This window comes from Meleagris gallopavo, chromosome 10 (genome assembly GCF_905368555.1).
Source record: "Meleagris gallopavo chromosome 10, MGAL_WU_HG_1.1, whole genome shotgun sequence".
In the NCBI taxonomy this organism is placed as follows: domain Eukaryota; kingdom Metazoa; phylum Chordata; class Aves; order Galliformes; family Phasianidae; genus Meleagris; species Meleagris gallopavo.
Window position 1 is genome coordinate 11,899,492 of NC_139413.1, and position 22,609 is coordinate 11,922,100.

General features: G+C 37.6%; 1 protein-coding gene across 4 annotated transcripts in view; it reads left to right on the plus strand.

The window, feature by feature from the left end:
- The window catches only part of PLPPR5 (phospholipid phosphatase related 5), a 203,121-nt gene that overhangs the window by 146,189 nt on the left and 34,323 nt on the right, over positions 1–22,609 (plus strand). For 3 of the 4 annotated variants that reach the window (XM_085232183.1, XM_085232182.1, XM_085232181.1), the window contains 4 exons: positions 579–829; positions 7,959–8,135; positions 10,122–10,241; positions 17,784–19,936. In XM_085232183.1, coding sequence (XP_085088309.1) covers positions 579–829; positions 7,959–8,135; positions 10,122–10,241; positions 17,784–17,816 — 581 coding nt within the window. In that variant the 3' untranslated portion in view covers positions 17,817–19,936. Of the gene's footprint in view, positions 1–578; positions 830–7,958; positions 8,136–10,121; positions 10,242–17,783; positions 19,937–22,609 lie in introns of those variants that run through there. The other variant, XM_085232184.1, reaches the window with a different exon arrangement.

Below are 22,609 nucleotides of genomic sequence, written 5' to 3' on the forward strand. Positions count from 1 at the left end.
TATGATTAACATGTCGTGCATAGAGATGTGCCCAGTAGCAGGCAGATAAAGACAACTTGTGCATGGCAATATTAAATTATTCAATTTACTTATAACTGAGAGAGAAAGGAAAATGTTTGTCCAGTATGTGCGATGACTTTTCAAGTTACTTCACCATTCAGTGCTTGACTTTTCTGGCTTTCAAACAGGGCAATAGGGTGGAGAATTTGCCTCTGTTATTTCTGTTAAGTGAACGTGGGCAAAGGCTAGATGTTTGGCTAACTGCCCCAGATAGATGGGCATGCATGGCGAGGGGACCAGGAAAGCAGGCTTTTTCATGAAAGATGAGCGTACTCCTCTGAAGAATGGAGACAGAATCAAGAGTGTAGGTATGTTGCAGTGTTGCTTCTGCCATTGGATAGGAAGATATCATCTCCAAAATCATCAAGGATCCTTAGGGCATGGTCTTGTCCCTATGTGCTTGAGGATAGTTCACATTCTTAAATGAAGGGAACTGATTTATTACTGTGATAAATATTATAATGTGTTGTCCTGGACTGAAATTGTCAGGAAATTTAACTCTCTGTTTCCCTCTTTAGGAATTTACGCGTTTGGACTGTTTGCTACGGACATCTTTGTAAATGCTGGACAAGTAGTAACAGGGAATCTTGCACCACATTTTCTTGCACTTTGTAAACCCAACTATACAGCACTTGGATGTAAACAGTATACGCAGTTCATCAGTAGTGCACATGCCTGTACTGGAAACCCAGACCTTATTATGAAAGCCAGAAAGACATTCCCATCCAAAGAAGCAGCTCTAAGCATATATGCAGCTATGTATCTGGCTGTAAGTATATTGTACTGTTTAATATCACTGTATTTTTGGGAGAATATTGACTCAAGCTATTTGGAAGGGGAAGAAAGGAGGGAAGGTAAGACAGCTATTGACCAATTTTATGTATGTAATCCTTCTATGTGTTACTGTGAAAGCTCTGAGAATTTGGTTCATTGGACTTAATTCTGACAATTACAGATGTACTTATCCTTACAGATGTAGTAAGCCTTAAAAGCTAAAAAAAAATGTTTAGGGCCATGCTGAGAGGATAAATTGCTCAGGAATGGTTATAAACTTAGGATAACCAGGTTCTCAGTTTACTTTTTTCCTGTTTCCATCTAGTAGAAGGCTCTGTTGTGTGGCAAAGGGAAGGGGGAAAGGATTGTCTGTAACCAACTGGTAGTAGTCTCTTCCTCTGTTTTAACCCAGTTCAAATTAATGGAATTGCATGTGGCAGTATTTGTTGGTGGGGTGAAGCAGAAGACTGGGCATATGCAAATGTCTGATCTCTACAACTTTCCTGAGGAATCATGTATATTCACAGATACCAAAAATGATATCTATAGGTACTGCAGTTCTCTTGCAGTGAGCTTGGCTCTTATTCTGCATTTAAGTGGACTACAGGACAATCCAGCCCTTCTTCCCTCTCTTCTTTTAACACTGACTAATGAGTAGGGCTGGGATAAACTGCTGTTTGCTAGGTAGCATCAGAGCTGCTGCTGAGGTAGTTCAGAAGTGAGAGCAGTAGGAATGAACCTTGCTCAGGTACCTCAGTGCAGTACTCTCTGGCTTAGTTTGGAGTGCAGGTTGTTCCATCTGCAAGCAGCAGCACATGTTCTTCACCAAATTTTCCTTGGGGCACCCTTGTGGATATCTTCCAGCTGACCTGTGCCTGCAGCCATAGGCCTTTATAGCCCAAGGCTTTCCTTATGGTGTCAGTGGGGAGTAGGGCAAGTGTGTGCCTCTAGTAATTTCAGGAGTCAGCCCTTCAATTCTTTCAATATGTGAATAGAGGTGTGTGTGTGTGTGTCTGCATATGTATGTAGACACATGTGAGTGTTCATCAATTTTGAACATGCATATTTAATTAGCTGACTTTTAATTTTTGATTGATCTGGAAGCTGATACATGCCAGCTGATACTTGATATATGGCAGTGCACCAACGTCATGCTTCTGGGTATGGTTTCAGTGCCAGTGCTTAAAATCTGCATCCCTGACAGTAGTATTTACTTAAAGTTCCTTGTGGGCAATGCTTTCTTGGAGATTTAGATTAACAAATCACTCAGGAAGGTGTTAGCTGCAAATTAGAGATGAGCAATAGTATTCTATTCTAACTTGTGGTAAATGTAAGACTGCTAATAGTATCATCTTTATCTGGGAGATATTTGAGGCTTTGCTTCACTGAACTGTACATCCAAATTTGGTGCAAACTATTTTAGAAAATGTTCAGCATTCTACATTTTAATTGTTCCTATTTTTCTCATCCATCTGTAAAGTTGGATTTCCACTGTTGCCATGAGTCACAGAAAACTGAAGGAAACCAACTGTTCAGCACTGCAGAGCAGAAAGGAAAACAGTATTAATACATTTTAAAAATAAAAAGTAGGCAATTACTAAAACTTAATACCTAGTATCATGGCTTTTGTTACAGCTACAGTGCTTTATACAAAACTTATGTTGTCTGTGATAAATAATCAGTTAACATCAAAATTGGAAGCTGGTGTGATCTGTTTCATGACTTTATAGTCTTTCAGTAACAGCAGAAAAGGATATATCCTGTGTCATTAGTGTATCACTGTGATGCATGACAGCGTCATCATTTAACTAAAGCACTGTAAACTGCTGACAGGTCTGATGAGTTGTTCTTGTAGGCTGCCTGATGAACTAATTACTGTGATGTATCTGCTGACTGCTAGCCTACACATTTAGGTCCTTAATGTGATATTGGCAGTCTTTTTTTCTTTCTTTTTTTTTTCAAATCCAGTTACACTGCTGCTGCTAAAAATATTGTTTGTTACACACCAGGCAGAGAAATGCAATGTTCCAGTATCTAGGGTCATGTCCTTACAGTGTCATGATATTTATTGAGAAAGTTGGCTCTGAATAACAACTTTCTCATCATTATTCACTGGAGTAGAATGTTTAAACAGTAGCCCAGTCTTTGTATGAACAGTGGTACAAAAGTTATTGAGAGCATGGACATAAAGACCTTCATATATTACTCAGCTAGTACTTCATAAGCATATAATTTCTGATACAAAGTGTGCTTGCTTTTTGTTTAACTGAAATGTTTGGGTGAGAGGGTGAGATTTTTAAAGAATCTTTCCTGGACATTTCAGCCAGCTGTGCACAAACCAAAACCAGCTTAAATATACAAATAGGCAACATGCACCTAGCATCTTGTTAGCAACAGCTTTTTCATCTAAGTTCTTAAGCCTTCCTTTTTCACTCCTCCCTTCTTTTGAGAGTGGGCGGCTGCTATGGTAACTCTGAATTCCCTTCCTGCTGGAAGTACAGGCTTTTGCGAACAATTATACTGCTAATATTTAGACCTTTCTAGCATTTGCCTCCACTGCTTTTCTGAGTACCTATCAAGAAAGACTTAGCAACTGAAATGTTAAATGGCAGCAATGTGCTTAGGTTTTTTTTCTCTACCCTATCCAAATGTGGATGCTTCCAATGATTCATAACTTATTTTCTTAAGACTTGCAGGTTAGTTTATCCCTTGCATACCTGAAACTTCAAAATGAACTACCATAAATATATTTCAAAATCTCTACCCAAAATGGCTGTTATCTGGTTATTTCCTTAGCTAATTGCTCAGCTAATCTTAAGTCTCCTTTGTGTGTGAATGAGCTGGAATTGGATTACTAAGTTCAGTGCAATCAGTGTTCACTTCTTATCAGCATTGCTGTTCACCCTTTCTCAGTTGGTACAGCATCTGCTGACATGGATATTAAGGCAAATACTCCAAATTCATTAAGTTGATATAACTGTATAAGCCACATTTCAAGATGCGTAAGCTAACACAGCCTGGATGATTAGAGATACATTTTGAATTTATGAAACTGTGTATATATTTCCATGGTGGTTTTGTTTGTTTGTTTGTTTTCCCCAACAACCAACATTCAGAAATGAGAAGTCATGAGTCTTTCCATTGGTAGGGTTTCAAAGTGATCTGTGAAGATGTAGTCAATCTATTCCCATGGATTCAATATGAGACTAGTAACTAACAGTTGTCCTTTGATGTTACAAATATAGGGGATTGTTCATTTCTAGCCGTAGTTTAAAATAAATTTTAATTAATCATGCAAAACTTTGCATTTCTTGCATTTTCTTCTTGGATGAGAAGAATTGACAGCTAACCTATCCGAAGCACAGCTTTTGAACTTGGTGCTATCAGATACATTTTAGACTTGCTTTAGATTTGTAATGATAGAGGAGAAGGTTTCATGTCTTGATAATTAACATAGCCCTTAGATGTGCAGACTGTTTGTTGCTTTGAACTGGCTGCAATTACAGCCTCAGGCAGGGCTAGCGAATACAGCTGACAAATAATTCCTCCCTATATGCAGAGCTTTTGTTGAGATCTTGATCTTCTGCTTGGCAAGGTTCTGGCTTCTAGCATGCTGCTGTATCACCCTTGCTGTTCAGTTTGTTTCTAAGTCACTGGGAAAAGACATCAAGGCATTCTGGGTCACAGTGTTGGCAATACGACACTGCCTACTGTCACTCCTTGATCCGGTCTTTGAGTCTTGAGGTTTCATGTAATCTGTGAAGAGCTTGTTCTTTAAGTGTCTTTATGGGTCCCACTCAGTGGGTAAGTGACAATGGTGTGGTGAGCCTCTGTTTGATAGGCTTTGAATATTGAGATTTGAGAGAATCATCGTATAGAATTTGCTTTGTTGTTGTTGTTGTTGTTTAATAAGTTAAAGATTAAAGAATTCTTTTGGCTGCTTTTCAGGGATTTTCTTTTCACTGTCTGTGTCTCAGTGAGCAAAAGTATCCACTGGCACTGGTTGTACAGCATATATAATGGTCTTCATCTAATAGATGCATTGGTTGCTTTGGATTGGATAGCAAATTAACATTAAATTTTGTTCCAGAGATTTATCTAAAGACCACTGGAGATTTCTTGTCAGTCAGTTCTTTGTAACAATTCAGTTGCTCAAGATGATAACCTCTGTAGCCTGAATCAGTTCTAGTTAATAGTTTGATGATCTTATGGTCTTGATACATCGGAGAATATCTGTCTCCTCCAGTTGTTTCAAGTTGCATCTGTAAGAAACTCTTTATGGGACAATTTACAGTGAATCCCTGCGTTTCTAGAAGTTTATTTTCCTTTTTCTAATCCACAATCTTGACTTTGAAACCCAAGTCTGCCTGATGTTATCAATAGTTGCTGCAAAACATATGAAAGAAAAAGGAGAACAACAAATAAATCATTGAGCATTTTTGGTTGCAGTATGGCTCAAATAATATGAGAATAGGACTGTTCTTTGCTCTGGTAATAATTTGACCAAATAGTTACTAATCAAGGGAGCTGAAGAGCTTTTTCATTGTCAGGCAGGATTCTGACTAACGATTTAACTTGCTTGTAGTCTGCAGTCCACTATACCTACTACTTTTTCAGCTTTTTGATCTCTGAATATCTCTTTTCCTGTACCTATGATGAGGAATGTTGAAATCTATGCACTTCTAAGGTGGAAGTTGTACAAGTTATGACTTATATTTCTTGCTACTAAATTATACAAGCAAAACAAAACTTGGAAATGTATATTTGGAGCTCTGCCTGGGAGGAATCACTATACAGGCACTGCTCTCCTTTTCACTTGTCACTTCATGAGTCATTGTTCTCTGCCCACTAACAGACTGGTTTGTCCCTTTGTCAGTTTCCCCCGACCACCTGCTTCATGGAGGACCAAAACAGCAAGCATGGAGAACATCTTCTTCCCCATATCCTGGGAACTCAGTCTAGTGAATCAGATAGGAAAACTAACCTTCCTCTTAATTGGTGTGTCCAGCCTGATGACTAGCTCCACTCTAACCAAGATTGGACTCTGGCACTTGCTGCATGTGTGCATGTATTGCATTCCTTTTCCTCTAGAATCAAGAAGAAAACTGCTTTATTATATTTTATTCTCAATGCAATGCAGAGCTTCAACTGAACTGACTGCATTAGTATAGTACTTGAGCTGTAAGTTTAGAAGTGGATGTCTGTAAGTCCTGACTTGCAGAATTCTGTTTCTTATGCAGAGCTTTGCAAGTGTATAGGCTACATTTTTCCAGAAGTTTTGCTGTACTTCTCTTGACTTTTTAGTGGAATACAGTCCTTAGCATCTTGATGGCTGTTTTTTAAAGAAAAAATAAAAAAGTAATCTGTGCTGTCAGAACCCTCTGATTATTGTTAATAATGAACTGAACATGGCAATCTTGACTATGTATATAGGAAGGGACTTGGCACATGGGAGTCTTTGTTAGTCACCAGAAGCAGGAGTTTCTGCAGTTGTTTCTGCTTGCTGAGTGCTTTGTCTAAATAAGGATTTGAAGGATGAGCTTGACTCTAAAAAGTGGTTCAGAGAATTTTCTGCAGTACTCTTCAGTTTAGTTTTGTATTAAAAATGTTGAAGTTTAACTGAAATACTGAAGAATCAATTACTAGTATTTGCATTGCAATGCATTTTAACTTCATAAAAATTTAGGTCATCATCTTAGGTGATGACTAGTTGTTATAGATAACTGAAACACATTGCTACTACCTACCTGAAATAAACTAACAATTTCTTATCAGTTGATTTTTCCTTCTCAGTAATCATTTTGATTTTGCTTACCCTAAAACAGGATTTCATGCAGGATAGCCTACTGCCAAGTTCTTGTGTCATCTTCACCCAAACAGTATGTGAGATTTGATGATCTTGCTGCCTATTCAAAATGTTTTCTTGAGCACCAGGTGTTCTAATATACAGCATTAATGAGTGTAATGGTGGTAGTATCTGGAAGGACAGTGAAACAGAGAGCTGCTGAGTAACTCAGCACAGGCTGCTCTGTAGCTTGAAAAAAAAAAAAAAAAAAGTGGGGCTAAAACAGTGGAAGTGAGATTTGAAGTCATCTGGTCAGTATTCCATATAACTCACTGAGAAGAGTTTGCTAAACTGTAAGGAGCAATGGTAAAAGCAGTGGGAGAGCAATGGGAGAAATACTGTGTCTTAAATTAACTAGTGAGAGGAAAGGAGAGATATGTGAAACTTTAGTTCTTCATTTTTTGAACTATAGTACTTTACCTAAACATGAAGCTTAAGGACTTCACTGGGTTAGCTGCAGATGCTGCGGAATGTAAATACTAATTTTCCTCAAAAGCCTATTTAGTTGAAGTGTTATTTTACAGGGTGGAACTTTAAAGCAGCCTTAATGTCAACATTGAATATAAACAAGAGAATGGAAGTTCAGAGTTTTGAAATTCATTTCCTCCATTGGCCTGTCAGAGCTTGGAAAGCACTGGCTCAGACCCTGCTCTTTAATGCACCTGACCTTGGGGCAAAAGAGCTGCTGTACCTCCAGGCACTGCATTTAATCCAGCAGTACTTGTAGAACATAAGACTGCAAGCAGGGCAGAGGTAGAGATCTCAGTTTCTCAGAGGATGTATAAAAAAGCTCATACACTAGGATTGGTTTTGTTACTGTGGGGAATTGGTACTAAATATCCTCAGATAGCCTCTGTGAAGTATGGGGATGTATTGTTTAAGCACTGGTTGAAAGTGCTGCATTTCATTTTTAAAAGCAGATATTGACATCTGGTTCAATTTTCACTGAATTTTGATAAGTATCAAGCTAATCACATGGAGAAGCTGCATGTGAGGAAGAAAGGCATTTGCTAATAAAACTAAGGGTCTGATGTAGCCCCTGTCAGGATAGGATTTTTTCTATCACTGCCAACACTAGGCAGTGAAAAATTAGTCCCTCTATTTACATTTCTGCATAAATAAATAGCTTGATATGATAGGGTTGTCAAATAAATAAATAAATACAAACCCCAAGATGCATCGTCTATTTAAACTTCTAATATTTCTCTAATATTCTGTTCACCGGTTAGTGGGATGTATTATACATTGGTATTAAACTTGCTTCTTTTCTGATTTTCAGATGTATATCACCAGCACGGTAAAAGCCAGAGGAACAAGGCTTGCAAAACCTGTTCTGTGTTTGGGCCTAATGTGCTTGGCTTTCCTTACTGGAATCAACAGAGTAGCAGAGTATCGAAATCACTGGTCAGATGTAATAGCAGGATTTATAATTGGAATATCTATAGCAGTATTTTTGGTAAGTGTGTATTTGTCACTTTATTCTTTGAAAAATATCAATATATTAGTTAGCATTTCCTAGCCCATGTTGGTAGACTTGACTTTTCAGACAAATGTCCACGAGTGTTTCTATTTTTTAATTATCAATTTCTTTAGGTATATTTATGTACACTCAGAAATGTCAAAAAAAAAAAAAAAAGATCAAATTATCTATTTTGATTCCCTTATAAACCAAACTGTAGAGCTTCATCCACTAATTTATTTTACATTAAGCCCCACATTAAACAAGTACATATTTCTTAGAATAATAACTATTCATATTTTAAAGTATTACATGCAGTAGAGGGATGCCTACACTGATCAAAGAATGAGTAGCATTTATTTTCTGGCTTTCAAGTAGCCCACTCTGATTTTTCTTTTTTTTTTTTTTTTTTTTTTCATATTAATTCAAGTTTAAATTGAAATTCCATTTTATCCAGTCAAAAATTCCTGTTTAGTCTTCTCATTTTTCTGGAGTTTTGTTCCAGTACTGAATCTATAGTCCCAGTTATTAATGACCAGTTTCTGCGTCAGAAAGCTGCCACTAATGTATTAATCACCTTCACCAATAACTTCAGTGTAAAACTGCAGCATAATGTAATCATTGCTGTTTACTGTCTCTAAGTTTGTCTGCCTGGCAGTTTGTATTAGTACTAAAAATAACTGATTTTTTTCCCTGTGAAAATACTTTTGATATTGATTCTGGGTTCTCAAGATCTTAAATCTCAAGCTTGCACAGGCATAGCTGAGCTGGACTTTTTCACTTATCTGATAAATGTGAAGGCAGTTTTTAGTCTCCTTTAAAACATACTTGCTTGTGTTTCCAAACGTTCCTTTCCACACAAGGTGTCCTGGTGTAGTATTTGGTTGTGTGCTCCTAAGTTTTTTGTATTATGTTTTTGCCCCTAAAGTCATGAAAGAAAAGAGAGTAGACATGAAGTCTGTTCCAGAACTTTTTCTTATATTTTTTGATGTGTGCAGCATAAAATTCTCTAAGTAGAATGGCATCAAATTTAGTTGTGTTTTAAAGACAATATAATTGGAAAAAAACTGCCTTAGTTGAGTGTCTGAATTAGTAGAGCCCCCTTCCCAAGCAAAAGAATGTTGCACGTCACTTTCCTAAATGCCTGTGTGAGTCTCACTGCTACACTGCTGCTGCCCTGAGCAAGTTTAGAGTTTAGTTCAAACCTGGGGACAATCCTTGCCTTCTCGTCCTCCCTTTCTTACTCTGCTTGAGAAATTCTTTGCCGGTCAAAACTTACATGGCGTTAGCCCTGTGTAGGAGCATAGGATTGCCACATATTTCATACATACCCTGGACATCACTCCCTCATAAGGAAAGACTGAGTCCTGGGGCTGTTCAGCCTGCAGAAGAGAACAGTGGGGATCTTATCAATGCTGATAAATATCAGAAAGATGCAGTCAATTGGATGGGGCCAGGCTCTTTCTGGTGCTGCCTCGTGACAGGACGAGGATAATGGACCCAAACTGAAATAAGTCTTCTTTACTCTGAGGGTGATGGAACACTGGAACAGGTTGCCTAGAGAGCTTGTGGAACTTTTTCTTTGGAGATATTCAAAACCCCCCGGATGCCAACCTGTGTGACCTGCTGTAGGGAACCTGCAGGATGATTTCTAGAGGTCCTGTCCAGCCCCTGATTCTCTGCTTCTGTGGCATCAATTCACGACACTGATGATAATTAGTATTATATTGTTTAGATTGGGTAATGGATTTGCTTCTAGATAAGAGAGATTTCTTGTTCTTGGATGATGCACATATAAAAAAAACTGCTTAAAAATCTTTTGTTTTGTAATATTAATTGTTTCCTATAAAACATGAACTTCACATTTGTATATTTTTGCTGTAAGCAGTGACTAAAGCTAGTGTCAGTTCCGCCTAATTGTGGGTGTCAGGATCAAAGCTCAGTTGTTCCTTAGCAATTCTGTTTATCTTCTAATCCTTCTAGGTTGTTTGCGTGGTAAATAATTTCAGGGGACGTCAGCCAGAACATGAACATTCTCATACAGATAATCTGGCCCAGATGCCCATGATCAGCATACCTCGAGTAGAAAGCCCTTTAGAAAAGGTAATATCTCATTTTCTTAAAAATATTATAAAAAAATGTGATTTTGTACTTCAACATGCTAGCAGTAGTCTCTTGGGCACGAGTAACTACTGCTGTGTGATTAAATGTTTTGGTTTTGTTTCTAGTAGTAAAAAAAAACTGGCTTTGCAAAAATGATGCAAGTGTTAGGCAAGGTTCTGTCTAAATAATACTAAGAGCAAGCAGTCACTGAAAAAAGATAATATCCAAATAAAGAATACATTTCAGGCATTTTTACCAGAAGTAAAGTTAGAGCTACAAACAAAGTTTTAGAGCAGTGTAAATTTATAATCACTTTCCGTCATTACTTATTAAAATCTCTTTTATTATACCCATGCTTGAAGATAGTAAACAACCCTAAACATTTTAGGTTACCAAAAGTATGTTTCTATGGCATTCTTTAAATCCATGTTACTGCTGACATTTTCTCTGATCAATTGTAAGAATAAATGTTTTTAGCCACTTCCTAGTCTGTACTTGTCACTTGAAATGGACAGAAGTTGTCTTTTACTGAGAATTGCTGCCAGAAATAGGTTTTTTATTTATTTGCTTGGAGGGAAAGATTTCTTTTCAGAATAATCCAACATGTCTTTTTGAACCAAATGTGTCTAAGCTACTTCTACTGATGTTTTGTCATAAGGAGGTCACAGTATCATTTGCTCGAACAAGAACAAGCATTTAGATGATGAATGTGTATCTTCAAAATAATCCATTTAGTAAACTCTCTGTAAAATGTCAAAACAAAACAAGATATCAGTTGGCTTAGGACATACCATATTAATAAGCATGTCTTATTTATGTGCTAGGCTTTCCTACAATAAAAACTGTTTGTGTAGCTCAAAAGCCATCATAGATCAAAAGTATACATTCTCAGCAAATTCTGCTCTAGAGCTCGAGTGTTTGGCTGCTGAAATTTATTTTATTTTTATCCTGAGGATTAAAACCTAATGTTAACTTACTGTTTGTACCTAATTTGACACTTTCTCATCCATGACAAACTGTTTTCTATTTCAAATACTAGGCCTAGGAAAGATGACATGATGTGGGGAAAGCAATGGGAGGGAGGCAGAAATAATGTTTGTGAACTTCCCAGAACTCTATTATATGAATGGGAGTTTTTCCCTCTGAACTCTCTTGGCTCCTGTGATAGTGGAGAGTAGCTGTTTGCTGTCATGGGACTTCCCACTTAAATCAGGGAGGGAAGTGCCAGCAAGGTGTTATAGCTGATGAGATCTTAGTGTATGGATTCATCTTTCCTTCTGTTGCAAAGTCTTTGTTCTCTCCAGACCAAGAAGATGAAATGGGAGGATGGTTATGTGCAGTATTTCGGATTACAGAAATCTTGAACTGGAATTAGCAAATAATTGATGAAAAATCTGCTTTTATCTGAGTGCTGCAAGTGGTGAGGTGTTTGTTTATTTGTTTAAATGTCTGGTCTAAAGGTTTGTACAGAAGCCAGAACCTGTAAAATAAAAGGCACTAGGAATAATAACTTATGTGGAAGTAGGGTCTAAACTGAGCCTTCTCAATTAACTACCATCACTTCAAGAATTCATAAGTTGGTCTTTGCTTTTTAACTGTATTCTTATTTTTGTTCTTTATTTTCCTCTAGAGAGAGGCGCTAGATGATTTGTGTGTACTTGTCTTTTACCTACTCTGGTAAAAGACCATGTGCAAATTACTTTTTGCTGCTTCTCAACTGGTGTTGTTCTAGTTATAGAGTCTGAATTCATAAGCAGTCCTATTTGGCTTATTTTATATTTGTTTTTCTCTATTCTCAGTCTGAGAGCTTTTGTGCCAATATTAAAAACAGACTTCATAAATTAGCTACTATTAGCTATTTTAATACTATATTAGCCTACCATAAATTACCTACTAAGAGTTAAGACTGACCAAAGTTAGGGCTGAAGTCACAGGCTAAGGCAGTCCTGGGATGAACAGAGCTGCTCCTCTCTTACCAGTATTTAAAAATAACAATGATACGGGCATTTGAGAGTGAGCAATTCAAAGATGCTGCCCTAAAGAGTAACTTCATTAGAAATGCATACCAGATGGGACCTCTCTCTTTGCTATTTTGTTTGAAAATCACTCATAAATGAATAAGCACGTGATCCATCAAATAGACCTGGAAGCACCTCATCTGTTGCAGTGTTGTTTTCCTGCTGAAGAATGAATGTGCTTGGTATGCTCTCTGTGCTATCACTGTCTGAGTTCTGGAGGAGGTCAGGAATCATCTATGAGGTACGCTTAAGCAGGAATACGTGTACTTGGAGCATTCTGAATTTATATTCTGCTGGTTAATGACAAGAGTAGATCACTGTTTGCATGCCACTTACTCAGTTGCAGTGTATGCAGATGATTAAGTTGTTCTGCAGAGGCACCCACATCTTATGCACTCAAATAAAACATAGTTGCAGAGTGTCTCCTGGAAGTACCTTGCCAGAGCTGGCTCAGCAGTGCAGACTTCAGACATTGCTTTCACCTTAACTACATTCATCCTTAGAATTAATGAAAAGAGTGAAAGCCAAGAGACCTAATTACTCACCCATCTGTTCCTTTTTCTCTTCTGTCTCTGACCTTCATTGTCTCTTATAAGGCAATTTGTGTTTCAGTCAGCTGGCACTGCTACAGATGGGAGGCCCATTTTCCACCACAGTCAAGGTTTTTCTTTTTTCTTTACTTTTTTTTTCCTGTTGCAAGAGTTCCTGGGAAATAAGAATATTCTGGGTGGCACTCAGAAAAGTTTGAAGTTCAGTCAATACATTCACAAACTTTTTTCCTCTTTTGAGGGGCAGTTGCACCTTATTATTTCATGGTCAAAGACACCTGAAATTGGGCAGGATTTACAGAGGGCTGGTACATGTCTTGTAGTGCCTGCTGACTCTGCTAGACTTTATGGAGATAGTATAGCTTTGAAAAATCAAATACAAAAGAAATATGGAGCATTTGAGGAAGAACTGAGGCAGTAGATGAAATAGGTTGTAGAGGTTTTAGAAGAAAGTGTTGGGTTAGGATAGGCACTGTAGTTCATCTCCTATGGGATGTTTTCTATGTCTGATCATCAGGGCTATGCATCTGCTCAGTATTATTTGCACACTGCTCTGTTTAGGTGTTGAGCAGAATTCATCTCCTGGCTCTGCCTGGCATTCTTTTGCATTGTTTCTTCTATTGGCAATGTGCAAGCCATGTCCCCAAACGCAGTTCTTTGTTGTAGTGAGGTTGCTTGTATTTCACTAGTGGGACTGGCTCTCTAGCTGACTGAGATTGCAAACAAGTAGTTTGCAGTCTTTACCTTCACAGATCGGCCAGCTGTGGTAGTGGTGGTTTAGTTTGCCCTTTTTTTTTCTTTCTTTTTTTTTCCCCCATTTTTCTGAGGCATGACTTCAGGTTTTAATGATGGTGAGTATTTGGAATTTCTTTCAATGTGAGCTTCTTGATGGCTCTCATACCAATAACCAGAAACTGCTAGGGCTAATTGTTTCAGAAGTCTTGTTGAGTTTGACATTTGTTCTGTTGGAACAACGGTGGAAATGAAACATTTTAACAATAGCAAATATAGATATAGACATGCATTCCTCTTAAATTTCTGATTGTGTTGTAAGATTGAGGAAGATTTTTCCCTTCTGTGTTTAAAAATAATGTTTTTTTTCAGTTTACTCCTCCTTGATTTATCATGAGATACAGAGGTCTTCATCTCTGTGGTACTAAGGAGTCTGTCACTGGTGCACTGTGTGCGCAGGATGGCTGATCCCTGTACCTGGTCCCCAGGCTCTCTGGTGAGGCTGATGCCTTGTCACCAAGCTCGCAGGCTGAATGCAAAACACAAAGATGTTTTAGGTCATTGTGCTATGAGAGAATGGGGGAGAAGACTTGTGTCTAATTCTGCTGCTCTAAGGTATTTTAGTTCAGAAGTATCCAAATACCATTGTGTTGACATCCACAAGAGTACACAGATATCCATACAGGCTGTGTTTTAGTATGTGCATATGTGTTTCCAGAACAGCTTGACTAGAGCCCACGTGCTGACATGAACTTGTGGGCTGGTTTTCTGATTTCTGTGGTCATATTGGTTCTCTTTAAAAATACAGTATATTGAAGAAGACAATGTACAACACTGTCTCAACACAAAAAGACTCTAAGCAATTTTGTTCCAGTGTTAAACACTTCAACTGGCATTCATATCCTACTCTTCTGATTCAATCTGTTTATATTAGGGGATTATAAAGGAAGTATTTGTTTTTGAATGCAAACTGTGATCACAATATCTAACTTTCAAATAGAATAGTATTTAAACATAGAAAAAGGAACGATATATTAAGAGTGACCTCCCCAAATATGCATGTTGTAGGTGTTAAAGAATCAAAGTGTTAGTAACAACCAAGAAGATCCCTTGCAACAAAGCTTGCTCAAAGCACGCCTCATTAGGTTCTTCTCCTGGATCTCAGGAATGGACTGTTTAGACCACCTGCACATAAGGCAATAAACGTATGTGCGCAGGAGCGCACTGAAGTGTTTGTGTCTGGACTTAAAGCAGAGGCAGATGCAGTGTGCTGGCAGCGTTCTGTGCAGGTCTGCAATCTTTTAGAAGAGGACTTTCACTTTGAATTCATTATTTTCTTCTAAAAATGTGACTTGTTCAGCAAAAGCACAAAGTATGCTTCGCTGAGCAGGAAGATCTTTACAGTAACTAATCTATAGTTACTTTTTGCCAGAAGTACTACTGTACTATTTTTTTGAATTAATAAGCACCATAGTATGTAGAACTACAGGCAATTTTTCAAAATCCTGTTTTTGAAATTGGAAAAATCTTAAAGATGATGACTGCTACAAATATTTATAATCGTATTAATGAGTGCACAACAGAAAAAAAAAAAACAGATTAAAAATATTAAATATTTACTATGAAAGTTGCAAACCAGTAAGAAACTCACTATGGTTTTGTTTTTCAATTCTTTAACATTTTAGAATAGCTTGTAAATAGAAATTAATTAAAATCTTAACAGAAGATATACAGATATGGATAATCTTCCCCCAGAAACCTGCATTCAAGGCTAAGCCTTTTAGACTTTTATTTTTCTACTAGTGGTGTGGCAGCATGGTTACGAGGCATGCTTTGTTTGCAGTGCTGACACCAAGCTGATGCTGTCGATTTGTATGTTTCAATTCTAAATCCGACATGTCTGTCTGTGAAACTATCTGCTAAGCAGACCCTCAGCATGCTCTTCTTCTGAGTGCTGTAGGTTCCCACAGAGTTGAGAAGCCAATGTTTTGTGCATGCTTTTGGCTTGTCTCTTGCACCTGTGTGAATCTTTGGCTGGTGATGGTTAGTATCTCATACTGAAATTTTTCAAGGAAGAATACTTTATTGGTTGTTTTGTGTGTGTGTGTGTGTGTGTGTGAACTGTCTCAGAAAAGTTTGCTTATGGTTTTGCATAAGCATATGAAAAGGCATGAATACCCAGACAGTTGCATGAATCAGTGTCAGTGATTCTCACCATTAGAAAGTCATTACTTTTGACCTAGTTATGCATCATCTTGCTTAATCCATTGGAAATGAATCAACGAGTCTTCACTAGAGTCCAAATCAATTGCTCTCCAACTGGGAGCTTAGCATTTCTTCCTGAGGATTTACTGAGGAATGGGGATTTTTTTTCTGTGTGATTCTGTTCTGCGTTCTGCATATGCTTCCAAAGATGGTGACCTGCTCATTTTGGAGGTATAGCTGGCGGGCATGCCACATTCACCTTTCTCAAGTAATAGCTACCAAACCCTGAGTTAATAGCACTTGAAATACTACTTGGCTCTCTGCATCACTGGAAAATCTGTGCCACTTAGAGAAAGGAGAATTGTGTAGTTGGAAGTGAAATAATTGATTAGAATAAATAATGATCAAAGCATATTTTTTCTTCAATTCCACATTTTTCAATTATTTTGTTTATTAAAAAAAAAAGGAAGAGTAATTTTAGTCTGATGCTGACTTGTCAGGATAATTTTCAGGTCTAAACAATGAAAAATGCAATACTTAATAATAGCATCACAGTAACTCCAGGCTCATTGAGGTTGCCCAACACATCCTCTTTGCTCTGCTGAAAGCAGACCGACAACTGAAATGCTTTGAAATGCTTGTATTTTATTTTCCAATTAGGAAATCTAACTTTGCTTTTATGCTTCACAATCCAAATCTGTAAACAATGACTAATGGCTAATACTGTTTACTGAAAACATTTTCACAGGAAGTTGCATACTGATTGTTTTCTTTCCTCACACTTTAAAAAATGTCTGCTAGCTATGGTTTAATCATTGCTGCTTCTTTTAAAAAAGAAAAGTTCTGTTTTGGAAGAAAAAGTAGATAGATGCATATTGTTTGGTGTTCCTCACCTATTGAGACTGTCACAAAATGCAGCAAGGACATTGCTAGAGCTAAAATCCTTAGTATACAAAGGAAGAAAAAAAAAAAAGAAAGAAAAAAAATGCTCATCCTGTAACCCATACGGCCATGGGAAAGCACGAGGAGGAGAGATTCCTTTCTGTAGTGTGAAAATTGAAGATGTTCATTTTCTTTCCTCTGACTCTTTGAAGACTGGCAGACTAATATCCAGGCAGTTTAAAGAAGAACTAAGAAACAGAAACTTCTGTGGTGGCTAGTGTTTCCCTCCAGCACTTTCTATGGTGTGTGGTAAGGGAGTGCTGAAGGACTTAGAGCAACATCCCTTAAGCAAGAAAATGGAGATGCATCCAGCTCTCTAGGAGTTACCTAGTCCCTGCCTTCTCTTCAGCTGGCACAGACCTTCTCCATTACATTCGAGTTTCTTCCTCCGAAATGTCAACAGAGGCATTTGCTTAGGTTAGAGCAAGAAAAAGTAGAAGAGTTCTCTAGGATTCTGCAGTTTACTGCATAGAGTTCTGTGTAGTATCCCGAGACACATTTGAGTTCATAAGGATTGTTCTGGTGAAGGAAACAGGAGGCTAGCATTGCAAGTGAAGAGGACACTAGTGATTCAGAAGAACAAATTTGGAACACAAGTTCTCAACTGCTGAATGCCATTTAATTGTCCCATGTCACTACTTGCTTCTATGCCATTGAACTCACAGGGAACAATTCATCTTTTTAAAAAACATACATCATTAAAATTGTTTTAACACCAAAACAGAATATTATAGCCTGCTAGAAACTGTCCACTTCTAGGCATTTTGCTTTAAACTGTGAATAAGAGAGGAATAAAATTACAGCGAGTTCAATTTTTCGCATTATTTAAAAGATACATATAAAACTGAAATATTGTTGAACCCTTACATTTTAGTGCTTTCTTCAGTATAGTTACATATACAGTCATTTGACAAGAATTTGCTGTGGAATTGAGTGAGAGCACAGTGAAAACCAGCTTTATTTACATTTGCCTGCAATACATGGCAGGCATGAGGCTGTTACTAGCACAGAAGATGCTACGGTTTTCACAGTGGTGACTGATGTCTACATGTGTGGTTTCTGGGTTTTTATTTCTTTGTTTTTCCTTTAACTTGTAGAACCACATCACGGCCTTTGCAGAAGTCACATGATGTTGATGCTGAGGTATATTCACTCCATTGGACTTCATCTCTTTTCACAGCCCACTCACGATAATTGCAGTATAACAAAATCAAGAAATTTTTAAAGTCCTCTTTCTGACTTGATTTTTACATCGTTAAAATGATACCTACATTTTGAAGATTTCTTAAATATTAGAGCGTCACTTTACTTTCTAGCAAAAATATTAACTGTTTACTTTTTGATGGAATGGGACAAACTAAGCACTAATTACCTTTATCTGACACTACCCTCTATTTTGGCTTCTTGTTGTTTTTTAATGGTTCATGTACCTATTCCAGTAGTACTCCATACTTTGATTTGAAATTGATTTTTAAAATCTGCATTTTTAATTCAGCATGAATTTGTTTCCATTTGAGGCAGTTTTAGTGTATAAAAACTAGAAAAAATATTACCTTCTGTATGAAAATGCTGTTTGCACATTGTATTACGCTGTATTCCATGTAAGATATCATTCAAACAATGTTATATGTAAAACTGGTGCTTCTGCTTTTGAAGAGAGAAAAAATGCCAATTTTTACTGTAATAAGTATTGTATCATAATTAAAAGTTTATTTATTTGGATATTTTCCTGACATAATTGTAGTTGAATTGTTGATTTGTAGTTCTTGGATGTCTTGAATGATATATATGTATCTAGGTTAAAAGAAATGAAAATTATATAGAAATTTTGATCATTGATATATTCTTTATTACTAATGCTATCCCATTGGAGGTTAAGGGCTCCATTCTTAGCTCAGCATATCTGATGGGAAGCCCTGCTATCACATTTAAACAAGTTACTGAAGGAGCCCTGCATCTTCTCATATTTGTTGTACACCCAGATATTATGCTGGGAGAATGGAGTGCTAAGATAGGAAGAGGATCACTGATATAATGAGGAAAAGTGCACGTGTGTTTCTGCCCTCCTGTTGGAGCATTTATGGAAAATAAGCAATGGCTGCATTAATTTACTTCAACTGGAGTGACCGAGACAGGCAGAATTTATCTCTAGGAATCATCTCTATCCCTGTTTCCTTTTCAGACCATGTTCTTGCAAAAAATCCTCTGTCAGGCTCTGCATTGCTGACAGGATTTTTTCCTTTGACTTCAAGTGATGTTCTTATATCGCTGTTATCACTGTGAAAAATCAAATTGAGCCTCCCCTTTAAAAGACAGCCTCACTTGACTATTCATAGTGAAGTATTGTAGATGCTGAAGATACTCTTAACTGCCAGAATGTTTTCCTCTGGCAACCGCAGTTGTAACACTAGCACTATAGACACGTTTAAGATAGAGAAGTTCAGTGTGGTCCTTGAAACGAGTACAGAATTCTAGGCCTTAAGTTTTCCATAATTCACTGCATTTCCTCTGCATTAGTCATTGGTAGAAGATATTTAAAGCATAACTGTAGAATTGGATATATATTTTTCTATGTCGAATTTTATTGCGTTCCTGCATAGTTATCTGTGCATTTTCATTTTAACTTCTCTTTTCACTAAATGCAGCTACCTAAATATTTCTTGGAAAGCAGGGCAAAGCCAAGTCTTTTTTGAGTGCAGTAGAGTGGTGTATCCCACAAAGTCATTGTACTAAGCTGAGAATTAGAGAATAAAGAAATATATCAGCAGGGAAAAAAGTCCTAGAATAGAGCCCTTAGCAACATTGGTGTTACTTAGGTGATTGAAAATCCACCTTTATTAGGCTACAACTGTGTTTACAAAATTGTAGTAGATCCAAAGTTTGTATCGCCATGCTAGGCACACCTACCCTTCTCTTATTAGTATAGCTTTTTAGGGTCCAAGGTACTAATGATCTCTGTGTGTAGATTTAAAAGAAATTCTCACTCATTTTTGCATGGTAGCAAATCTACTTTTTTTAATATCTGATTTATAAGATTACCAAGAGATTCTTTTATGTTAAAAGAGATGACTCTTTTCCACTGTACTGTATATCATCAACTTGTAACTGGTCTCTTTCTCTCTCAGGATCTTTCCCAGTCAAATATTTGGGTTAAATTTATCATATTATCTCTGTGAACCAGCAGTGAGAAAACAAAAAGAGAGACACTCTGCTGTATAATGTATTTTTAAATAAAATAATTTTTCAATCATATGCAGTGTATTTATTTTAGATATCTGCTGTAGATATATGTTCACAGCATATGTACAATGAAATGATGATTTTAAAGGACAACTGCATTTGGTGATGTATTTTCATAATTAACCAAAAGTTTTCAGTTGCCTTCCCTTAGAGGCTGTTCTGGTAACACTGAAAAGCAGGAAGAGCTGTATTGCAGAAACGTCTTCTGTCTGTTGGTGAAGGACTTCCTCCAGGATGTGGGCACATCAAGCTCCAGATCCTGCCTTGAGTGATTTGTAGAAGAGGCAAGAGTTTACCTCTCCCGCGGTTACAGTGGCTCTGCTGCCCTTGAGCTTGGGCATTCACTCTTCCCCTCTGGACTTTCAATAGGAACAGTGTATTGAAACAAAAGTAAGTTGGTATTTTCTAACTAACATGGCTTTCTTATGGTTGTTTTTTAGAAAAATCCCAGTGAAGAAAACAAGCATCATCCCTTGCTCAGATAAGATTCCAGCTCAAAGTTGTTCCTAGTAAAAATTTGGTATTTGAACTATTTCAGTGGGTTTGAGTGCATCTGTTTCTATGATCATTGTGGACCTTTTATTTTTATGATCCCTATGGATCTTTCTATATGTGCTTCAGTTAAACTGTTCCACTGTATTTATAAATAAGATAAGCATCTCTAATGCTATATGCTGCGGTGTTCCTAAAAGAGGAATTCATAAGGCATATGGGGACACCAGCTGGGCTCATATCCATACCATTTTAGATTCCCTTATACGTATTCTGTTGTTTGTTCGTAATCATGAGCTGCATAAGACATACGGCAATAGCATCTGGGCTCACATCTTTTCAGCTTTTAGAAATGTTCATTTTAACAATACGTATTAAAAGAGGATAATGTTGCTATTTTTCAGCTGCAATTTTCTCTGCTGTTTGCTATTGCTGTCTAATTTTGTTGCTGTCCAAGATCATGAGTGTGACATTTGCATGTTATGTTAGTAGGGAGCTTTTTGTACTATTCTGAAGTTGGATTTTGGTATTTCTGAGCCTTGCCACATTGAAAGAAAAGTGCAGTACATTTTAGAAACAGCCAACCTGAGTCTGTTTTGAGCAAGTACATCTCTTGTCATCTGCATTGCCTTGGCCTCAGGGATGCTCATGAGTGTTTATAGGCAGGAGGGATGAGGGCTGGGATGAGGGAGCAGGCCTCCTCAGCCCTTTTGGATCCCTGCAGCCTCTCTCAAGTGCACCGAGATATCTGCCTTTGAGGGATAATTTGATCTGAGTGCCAGGTTTTCCTGTCACACCCCAGCACCTGTCATCTCCCCTCAGGTACCTCTGGTACTGATGGGAGAAGCTGGACAGATCAGGCAAGATAGCAGCCCTAACCTGAGGCGCTATATGAGCGTGGCTGCAGCTGGAGCCGAAGGCTGCCGTTTTCTCTTGGACCAGCAGGACAGAAGGGTGGGGACCTGTCGTGACTTCGTCTCCTCAGGCCTTTCTCTAGTTCTCTTAGCTTTCAGAGACTTCCACAAAGGAAAGTAGTAAAGGAGAGCTTGGCAGATAGATTGTCCTGTATTGTCCCCCTATGTGGATGAGTCCTAAGCCTCTTATTTTGCCAGAGGAGCTCTGCCGTTCTAATATCTTCCCCAGTGACTGAAGCCACAGTGTGCAGTAACCAGCCTCCTGAAGTGATCTCATCAGCAGAATAATCATCACAACATTGAGCAGCTGCTAGAGGCTTTCTTAGTAGGTGGGGTTTAAAGCACTGCCTGGTGCTTGGAATGGAACTGAATATAGCATTCTGGGATCACCTGTGAGGCCACTGAACCAGTCCTCTGAGATAGGGCTTCACAAGAGCCCCCATCAAGGACTACAGTCCCATAAACCAAATTCTGTGCATCAGTGTTCTCATTCAGCAACATGCAGATTTAAATAAATAGAAATAAGAAACCAAACCGTTCTTTTGGCAAATCTCTCCCTAAATAAGTGTTAAGCATAAATACAAATTCTCTGTACCTATAGGGATCTCATGGTATTGCTAACTATCTTTGATGTGGTTCTGAGTGAGATTCTTGGATACTCAGGATTGATTTGGAGTAGACAGATATCCTTAAGAAAGAGAGTAATCATGTCTACAGCTGTTAAGAACTTAAAGAGCTATAAAATGAGAAAGGGATGAATTTCAGGAGCATGGAAAATGCCTTCTCATACTCATTAGCAAATTTCAGGTAGATTTGCTGCATTTTTCTAATTAAAAATCTAAATTTTGTCATTTCTATGTTTTTGAAATACTGCAGTAGAGAGCTGCTATTCTTAGTGTGCTCTTTCTGCTATTAAATTGTCTGCTGCTTCATCCTCTTTTGCTATTGTTTCTTAAAGAAGCAGCTACTACTCCTTCCTAGCAACCTCTATTTATGCAATAGCAACTGACAACTTAAACACATCTATTCAAATATTCTAAAAATAAGTCTGATGCAAGAATGAAACAATCATTTAGGAAAACAAAATAAAAGCCCTTTTGATCTCACTTGAGGCAGAGGCTTTGAAGTGAGTCCTAATAGGAATACAGCAAGACCCTTGACTTTTGACAGTACTTGCAAAGTTGTCAAGATATGGTGATAGATATTTTTGAGTTTAATACCCTGTTTTGTTTTTTTTTTTTGAGAAAACAGTATTAAGATGTAGTCTTGGAGCATAT